At 39.5% G+C, this 9,562-nt stretch overlaps 1 protein-coding gene across 2 annotated transcripts in view; it reads left to right on the top strand.

Moving 5' to 3' along the window:
• The window catches only part of LOC135089811 (carbonic anhydrase-related protein 10-like), a 137,110-nt gene extending 128,494 nt beyond the window's left edge, over positions 1 to 8,616 (top strand). For both annotated transcript variants that reach the window (XM_063985885.1, XM_063985895.1), the window contains 8 exons: positions 594 to 730; positions 1,790 to 1,981; positions 3,036 to 3,131; positions 4,983 to 5,049; positions 6,024 to 6,178; positions 6,593 to 6,730; positions 7,956 to 7,998; positions 8,330 to 8,616. In XM_063985885.1, the coding sequence (XP_063841955.1) occupies positions 594 to 730; positions 1,790 to 1,981; positions 3,036 to 3,131; positions 4,983 to 5,049; positions 6,024 to 6,178; positions 6,593 to 6,730; positions 7,956 to 7,998; positions 8,330 to 8,352 (851 nt within the window). In that variant the 3' untranslated portion in view covers positions 8,353 to 8,616. The remainder of the gene's footprint in view (positions 1 to 593; positions 731 to 1,789; positions 1,982 to 3,035; positions 3,132 to 4,982; positions 5,050 to 6,023; positions 6,179 to 6,592; positions 6,731 to 7,955; positions 7,999 to 8,329) is intronic.
• Positions 8,617 to 9,562: the final 946 nt, after the last annotated feature.

Here is a 9,562-nt window from a genome sequence, read left to right as displayed (position 1 = left end):
TGTGTGTGTGTGTTCTTTTATTATTGTTATTTTTTTTTTTTTTTTTTTTTTGCTAGTTTTCTTTTTTTTTTTTTTTTTGTTATTTTGATTTTACTTTATGGAATGATCCATTATGATAAACCTTGTTCTTATGGCATCATATGAGCCATAGCCTAATATATATTCATTGTTTTATTTAGTCTTTGTATTTTTGTAGTCAACAGAATTCTATCCACCTTTGTGTGTGTGTATCGAGAGAGAGAGAGAGAGAGAGAGAGAGAGAGAGAGAGAGAGAGAGAGAGAAATTACGTCAACCTTAATTTGTTTTCTTCCTTTATATATATATATATATATATATATATATATATATATATATATATATATATATATATATATATATATATATATATATATATATATATATATATATATATATATATATATATATATATATATATATATATATATATATATATATATATATATATATATATATATATATATATATATATATATATATATATATATATATATATATATATATATATATATATATATATATATATATATATATATTCTACTTAATCTATAAGGCTGTATTACACCCCCGGCAGGTCCTGAGTTTTGGGGTGTGATCAACCCGGCGTGGGCGATGTGCTCGGAGGGGCGGCGCCAGTCCCCGATCAACCTGGACCCGCGCACCCTCCTGCATGACCCTAACCTGACGCCTCTCTCCTTCGACAAGACACAGGTAACCCAACACCCAGCCCTCCCTCAGGCGTCCCCTCAGATCATCCTTCAGGTGTCCTCTAACCGTCCCTCTCCCCGCTTGACAGCCTTGTGCCTTTTCACTGATCTTTTTTCTGGTAACTTGCACCCAGTTCCAACTTTACTAATTTGAACTATATGATCACGTTGCTGTGCCGCAGAAATACTCACATCAATCGATCCCCCTTTTTTTCAACTCGTTAATGAGAAATATAGTGAAGCAGTTAATAGTGAAATCCTAGTTACAATTGAAGTCTTTTATGATTTTGAAATGCTACGTTATCATACACAGGGGAAAGTTATTATATATATTTAGCTGATAACTTTTCAAAGTCTACAAAACCAAAGGACAAACAGAAAACACAAAATTTTAATATGTTGTTTCATAGCAGGACTTCCCATCAGTGCAGAATGATTCTGTTTTAATTGGTTTTGATTCCCCTTACGTTTCGTTTTCAACATTTCTACCTTCATAGTGCTATTCTGCGTATGTTTACTAGACTTGGAATATTCTGCAGATTACATGATCTAAAAACTTTGGAATTCGGTGCCAGTTTCTGTTTCTACCTTTTCCTACGACTTGAGTTGTTTCGAAGATGAGTATTATTACAACTGTGGCACTATATTGGCTAACCCATTGTGGAGTGTGTTCTTCCATACTTCTTTTTAAGTAATTTACCTTTTTTGCATGTTTCTGCCTTCGGTCGGTCTCCTTCACATAAAGGGAAAAATTATATGTATTTCAGTTATATAAGGTAGACAGACTTTGATGTGTTCTTAACATGACAGTGTTGTATATTTTGATTAATTCATCTCCTGATAACTTATTTTTAGTCTCTATTTATTCATTTATAATTCCTTATTTTATCTTATCTCATTACCTTGTTTATTTGTTTATTTATTTGTATATGCACTTATTTATCTATTTATTTATTTTTTTATTTATTTATTTATTTATCCACGTATTTATTCATATAATAGCACTTTTTTTACAATTTCACGATAATGTAAATAGCGAAAGTGACCTCTGCGTGCCCGGCAGGTCCAGGGCAGCCTCGTCAACACAGGTCACAGTCTGGAGTGGAGAGTCAAGCCGTCGTCCGGGCCACGGGTCAATCTGTCAGGAGGACCTCTCTCCTATACCTACTCGGTCAGCCACCTGCGCCTTCACTTCGGCGAGCGGGACCTGCAGGGCTCGGAGCACACCATTGCCAACTACGCCTTTCCCGCCGAGGTGAGCACCACTGGGCCTACCTCTCTCTCTCTCTCTCTCTCTCTCTCTCTCTCTCTCTCTCTCTCTCTCTCTCTCTCTCTCTCTCTCTCTCTGGAAAAGCTGATGTACATTTATTTCCATTAGGTTTTAAGTTTTCTTTGCCTTAACAATATACATTAATCACACTCAGGATCCTTATTATAAAGAAAAAGAAACGTAATAATTCATACATTTCAAAGCAATTCCGTTTTACTAAAAATAAATAAATAAGTGAATCAGTAAAGTAAACTGTGAACATAAAATAAAAAGATAAAAGTCACTGCTATATTCATTAAAGAGAGGGGAGTAATTTTTTACACACCTTTTGCAAATCTAACGTATATACATTTAACACACACACACACACACACACACACACACACACACACACACACACACACACACACTAGCTCCTTTCCCGACTAGTTTTTTTTTTCTTCTCCTTTCTTTTTTTTTTTTTTTTTCTTCTTCGCTCACTCCTAGCAAAGACATCTTCCCTTCCTTCCCTTCCTTCCAGCCTCTCCCTCTTAACTTTCCTCTTTTCCCCCTCTCTTGCTTCTGCCGCTCTTTTCTAGTTTGCTACACCTTCCCCTATGTTCTTCAGTTATTATGTTCCTCCTAGTAATTTTCTCTTTTCCACACACTTTCTCCCCTCCTCCGGCCTTGCTTCGTTTTTCCCTCTTTCCCTTTCTTCATTTTTTTTTTCTGCTTCCAAATCATTCTCTCCTTTCTTTTCAAACTCATCTTCACATCCACCCCCCATCTTCTTTCCTTTCTCCATTTTCTTTCCTACTCATTTCCCTTCCTCACCATCTCTCCCTCCCCTCCCTCCTCTGGCCTTCCTTCCCTCTCTTCTTCCTTCCTTCCTTCTTTTTCCCTGCTTCCAAATCACTCCTTTCTTCCCACACTTATCACCACCCCTCCGCCTTTCCTTTCCCCATCCTCGTCTTTCCCACTCATCTCCTTTCCTCACCTGCCCTCCCTCCCCTCCCCCCATCTCTCCACTGACCACTCAACGCCATGGTTCTCGCCGCAGCTGCAGATCTACGGCTACAACGCCCAGCTGTACCGCAACTTTACCCAGGCGGCCACTCAAGTCTACGGCGTGGTGGCTCTTGCTGTCTTCGTGCAGGTGAGTCTCCCGTGCCTTTCCTGTCTTAGGTACGTGTTCTATTTTATTTCTCTTTTTTATCTTTTTCTTATTTATGGTGTAGAGTTCTTGTTAAATTATTACTAGAATCGTGAAGAAAACAGCTGGGGAACTCCTATAGCTTCCGTTAGAGCCTGCTAAAGAGTTGGGATGTGATATGGAAATGTTTGAGAGTGTACGGTCCTTCATGTTGTTCCTTCTCTCTCTCTCTCTCTCTCTCTCTCTCTCTCTCTCTCTCTCTCTCTCTCTCTCTCTCTATCTCTCTCTCTCTCTCTCTCTCTCTCTCTCTCTCTCTCCTACACCTATAATTCTCTCTTTGAAAGACGCGGTAAGCTAGTAGAGCCTCGTTATTTTTTTTTATTGTCCTCCCACACATGTCTTGGTGATGATAGTAAGTAGGTCAACAGATGCTTCGTTATAGACTAAAAATATTTGGTATGTCCTCTTACCTATATCCTCCATCTCTCTCTCTCTCTCTCTCTCTCTCTCTCTCTCTCTCTCTCTCTCTCTCTCTCTCTCTCTCTCTCTCTCTCTCTCTCTGTTCACGCACTGTATAACCCTTTAATTTATTTACGTCGCTCGTAGTCATGCGTGTGTAAATATTTATCTTGGCGAATGGACCAGTCAGTGCCGTCACCCACCCACAACCCGCATGACACGTTTGCTCCGCGTAGAAAATTAGTGGTTGTAGCTTATAATTCTGCATGTGTTCTCTTCGTACTGCTGTCAGGGTCCGAGGAAGACAGACAGTCGGGAGGTAGGAGCGTGTGGCTGCGCTAAGTGAAAGTCTGAATAGCGTGTAAGTGAATTATTGGTCCATTTCACCTGCTGATCTAATTTGCTGTGGACTGTGATTTTTATTTTCTCCAGTATGGACTCCCACCACCACCACCACCACCACCACCACCACCACCACCATCTCCTAACGCCGTGACTTTTCCCCCTCGTGGACTTTTTTTTTTTTCTTATTGACATTTTCCCTTTCCTTCCTTATATTCATCTATAAACCACCACCCTCTCCATATAGGTTTAGTTTTGCATTTGAGTTTTTTTTTTTTTTCTCTCTCTCTCTTTTTTGTATTATAGTGTTCATGTTAGCCCTTTGTACTGCAGCCGATTTTTTTTTTTTTTTTAATGGCCACGTTTAACTTGATACTTCAGATTCATTTTCTATATATTGTCCATTTTTACCTTTGTACTGCAGCATTTCATCAGATCAGGATTATCAAAAGCTATCATACCTTGAATTTAAATAACAACTTTCCTCAAGGTCCTTCACCATGCGAACTTCTTAGACTTTGGGAAGTATTGAGGCACTTTGGCCGTGCTACATTATGACACTGTGAACACAAAGAAATCTAGAAATACGATATACTATTAAAAAAAAAATGTCTTAAAAGAGCAAAGCTGCACCCAAACTTTATGGTGTACAGCTCAATGTTTCACAAATTATATGACAGTGGCACTAACACGACATTCCTTGGACTTGCTCATAATCAATCATGTCCACTATCGTGCCAGCTACGCTCTTTTTACTTTTTTTTTTTTTTTCACTCCTCTGTCTTCTGAGGAATGAAGTATCGACGTTTCTTGTATTTTGTGTAAATTTTATTAGTAATGTGCTTATTGATTCATCTTTACTTTCCTCCCAGCTCCTTTCAATGGATACTGTGCTACTTCACCAGTCGTGGCTTCCCCCCCACCCATTCCTCCCACCTTCTTATAAAGCATTAATCTACCAGCCAACCATTTCATAAGTATTGATCTGCCACCCAACATTTTTATAAGCATTAATCAGCCACAGCACACTTGTAATCGAATTCCTTCCCGTAGGTGGGAGAGACCTCTTCACCTGCGCTGGCCAGCCTTCTGCAGGGGCTTTCCACAGTCCACTTCGGCGGTGAGTCTCGTCTCTCGTGGTCCAGTTGTGTTACCTTGACCGAATGCTTTCTGAATCACGACCTGTGGTGAAAACCTGACCCGTCTCATTTAGCAGTGATGTACTTGTATGTTCCAATCGCTCCTAGTGATAAGATATATTGTAATAGGTGTGAGGGTAAGGCATTCATACTCTGAATTAAAGTAAAATTATAAATAAATAAATAAATGAAAGCATGCAATAGAATGATCTAAGATTTAAATAGTATTCTGCAAACTTTTACCGACAAAACTAAAAGCTACTTGTCATAGGTACATAACTTAAATTTTTACTCTGAAACATTTCCTTGTAGCGTATTGGGCTACTTAGATTATGCGTACATTACAGTTCAGACACAATGATATTCAATTTGAATTTTTGACGATGAATTATCAAATATCCTCTGCTGTTTTTTTTTTTTTTTGTTACCAACACTCAAACACACATTAAACCAAACACTTTTACTCCTATTTTCACCATAATCACTTACAACTTTTATGCAAGTTTATACAATACTCTCTTTACTCTTTCACAGTTCTGGTCATCCTTTGTTAATATTCAGAAGAAAGGAAAAATACTTGCATGGACACGGAAAAGATAGAATGGGTGGTTTATATCGACTTTCCTAGATACAGAATTACATAATCACTAAAAACTAGTGGATAAGTGTCTAAAAATTGTAGATGATAGGAGAAAATATCGTGCAACAGTCTGTGATTTAGGAAAAACAAGATTACTCTCTCTCTCTCTCTCTCTCTCTCTCTCTCTCTCTCTCTCTCTCTCTCTCTCTCTCTCTCTCTCTCTCTCTCTCTCTCTCTCTCTCTCTCTGTATTTAATCTCATATAAGCGAACTTTATAGAGGTCTCATATTCTCGAATTAACATATACTGACCCTAGCAGCAAAACAGGGCAACGCTTAAATTCTTCATTGCACTCGAACATCTCCCTCGCTACAGGATCGTCCTCTCCGACACACGAGCTACGGCTGAGCGACCTGCTGCCCACCACCGACCAATATCTCACCTACGACGGCTCCCTCACCGTCCCTGGTTGCTACGAGACGGTCACCTGGATCATCCCTAACAAGCCTCTCTACATAGCCTTCACCCAGGTAAGAGGGGATGCGACTATTGCTCCACATGAAAGAGAATTACCCTTTTCACTCTTACTTTTGTATTGTTATCGTGTATGAGAGAGAGAGAGAGAGAGAGAGAGAGAGAGAGAGAGAGAGAGAGAGAGAGAGAGAGAGAGAGAGAGAGAGAGTGAGAGAGAGACAGAGTACATAGATGATAAGAATAGATACCATAAATTTTTTTTAGTCTATAACGAAGAGATTTGCTGATTTACGTACTCATTATTGTTATCGAAACATGCATGGCAGGACGGAATAAAGAGAGAGAGAGAGAGAGAGAGAGAGAGAGAGAGAGAGAGAGAGAGAGAGAGAGAGAGAGAGAGAGAGAGAGAGAGAGAGAGAGAGAGAGAGAGAGAGAGAGAGAGATTATTACAACTTCTAATCCCTCCACAGATGCGCAGCTTACGCAGACTCAAGCAGGGGGCCTCACACTTCCGAAGAAACGCCCCTGTAGCGAACAACTTCAGGCCCCTGCAGTCCGCGCACCACCGCACCGTCCGTACAAATATCGACTTTTCATCAGACCAACAGGCAAGTGATGGCGCCGCGGGGATCCGGTGCAATTGGTGCCTCTTTATTGTCTTTAGGTGAAGGCATTATCATCGTTACCATCATCAGCTTCCACGAATAAGCTGCAGGATAAAGGTTTCTAATAATCTCCTCTGCCCCATCTTTCTTCTTCTTCTTCTTCTTCTTCTTCTTCTTCTTCTTCTTCTTCTTCTTCTTCTTCTTCTTTCTTAGCATCATCTTTCAGTTTAGTTCAGTCTGCCCTGTATAGGTTACCATTCTGTTTCTATTATTTTCTTATCCACTTTCTAATTATAGTCAAAACAGTTCATAGTGTGCTATGCCAAGTATTATCCCCCATTTGCCTTTTGAGCACTCTGGAATTTTTGCTCCAGGCCTTTCATATCACCCTAAGCTTCTATGTTTAAAAAAAAATGTTATGTATCTATGTTAAAACTGTCAGAAGGTGCTGATTACAACCCTTTCTCTTTAATGAGAGTGGGGATTACTGTTCATTCCTCTATTTGATTTATAGAAGCACTTCATCCCAACACTAATCCTTTTGTTTTATTATTCATGATTTTTTTTCTGCCCTAAATATTCGTGGATATTCGTGGACATCATTGCTTCCTTCTCTACTTTGTTTTCATAGTCTAGTAAACAAAGCATCACCTGTGTTTCCCTCGTATCCTCTGTGTAAGCAATGTATAAGCAATGTGTAAAATTCATCTACTGCCTTTTACAAATTCTCTGTTCAGAACAATACCACCCATTTGCTCTTGAGTGATTGGCAGTGTTATATTTTTTATTTATTTATTTTTTCTTACCTGGCCACTACAAAATACCCCTTTAATCTAGGGCTCTAGCTCAACATTACCTTGGATAACTTCAAGGTAGCCAATTCAACGTTTGGATAGACTGTGTGCAGACGCATTCCACCAACCACCACCTTTCTCTCTCTCTCTCTCTCTCTCTCTCTCTCTCTCTCTCTCTCTCTCTCTCTCTCTCTCTCTCATTGGAGCGAACAATAATAAATGATAATAATTAAGTTCTTGCACTTACAAACATCAAAGGGATAATTGTTGCATACTTCTAGCCTAGACATACTGAAAAGACGAGACGGGAGGAGCGTGACAAGAACAACGTGGTGTGTGTGTGTGTGTGTGTGTGTGTGTGTGTGTGATCACTACAACAACAACAACAACAACAACAACATTATTCAATCTCAAAATACCTTGTTCGCTTCCAGGGCAAGAAGTGTTCGGTATCGGAGCCCAAGTTCCACTACAAAGGTGAGCAACCAAAATCGTTCTGAGGTGATTCAATATTAGAAGTTCTGCGTAGCAAAAAATAATAGTAATGATAATAATGATGATAAGATTAATCAAATATCAGTGAAAAAACTATACAGATTTTTTATAATGCTCTCTCTCTCTCTCTCTCTCTCTCTCTCTCTCTCTCTCTCTCTCTCTCTCTCTCTCTCTCTCTCTCTCTCTCTCTCTCTCTCTCTCTTTTATTAGTTGAGGTGAAAGCATATTAACACTCTGGTGGTTAAGTTTTACATATGTAGTAATGTAATGATGTGTTCAGAACGTGATAATACAGTGATCCGTGTTCCTGCAGCTAATGACTGGCTACACTCCTGACCTTGATCCAGCTGGGGCCGGCGTGGCGCGGCTCATCCACCATCCCTTGTTTATATGTAAATAAGAAGTTGGCCTCCCGACGACAACATACATTGCCGGCATGAAGTTTTCCAGACTAGCCCTTTTAGAGACCCTTACTTAATGTAGCTTGCTCCTCTGCGTAGTTCAACATACGACCCGTAGGTAAAGTTTTTTTGTAATACAGCATTGAAGAGTGTGTAAACTACAAAATAGGATAAAAATAATTCATCTTTATTGAATGACTGGCATTTTATTATTATCCTTTCAAGCAGTGTAGTGAGTACGAGAGAGAACCAAAGGATCTTTATCTTAGGCGTGACTTCAGTATGTTATTTCGTACGTTTTATCCCAATCACAGCTCTACGACAAGGACAGTCAGAAATATCAGGCATTCAGGGGACCTCTGTAAGTAAAGGGTGGACAAATAATACGGTTACCTTGCCGTTCGAATTTTTTTCTCTCTCTCTTTTTCTCTCTCCTTCCTGTGAGGAGCACCCAAACGGCATCCTTATGGCATGAGGGGTTTAAACGTATATTGTGTTGCGGAGGGGCGGGCTGCTCCGTGTTAACTGTTGGTCCAGTGTGTGTGCGTGTGTGTGTGTGTGTGTGTGTGTGTGTGTTACAATGGGATCTTTCCTCTGTTGCCACGAAGATTCTTGCACACCTACCCGCTCGTATTTGTTATACATAAAATCTTATTCGTTCCCCGTCGCTTTCGTTGTATCTTTAATTCATGTTGGCAGCATAAACAATCTCTCTTCACTACTCATTCCTCTGTCTTCATCCTGCCAACCGGTTACCGGAAGTAAAAATAAAGTAAATCAAGAATTGTGTTTGTTTATGTTTTACTCCTTTCTATGTTTGTAATAAACAGTGGTGCTGTTCATGGAGCTTTTGTTCTTGTGTTCTCGACTTGACCACGGAAGCCCAGCAGGAGACTAGCAGTGATGAGACAGGCAGAAATATTTATTAGTATTAAAGAAAATATATAGTATAATAGTTATGTAATTCCAGTTCTCGTAGCTACTTTAATTATTATTTGTGTTTTGTGTCGGCCTCATGTTCCTGTAAATTAAGTTCCCTTGTACGTCATAGAGAAAGGAATATTAATAACAAGAAAAAAGTTGTAATGGAGCAAAAACTTTATCCTCGGTGTGACTGTGCTGGACCAGCGTGAGAGAGAACAGGT

Source organism: Scylla paramamosain, chromosome 3, assembly GCF_035594125.1.
Source record: "Scylla paramamosain isolate STU-SP2022 chromosome 3, ASM3559412v1, whole genome shotgun sequence".
NCBI lineage: Eukaryota > Metazoa > Arthropoda > Malacostraca > Decapoda > Portunidae > Scylla > Scylla paramamosain.
The sequence above is the reverse complement of the archived record's forward strand: the minus strand, read 5'-3'. Positions and strand labels throughout refer to the sequence as shown.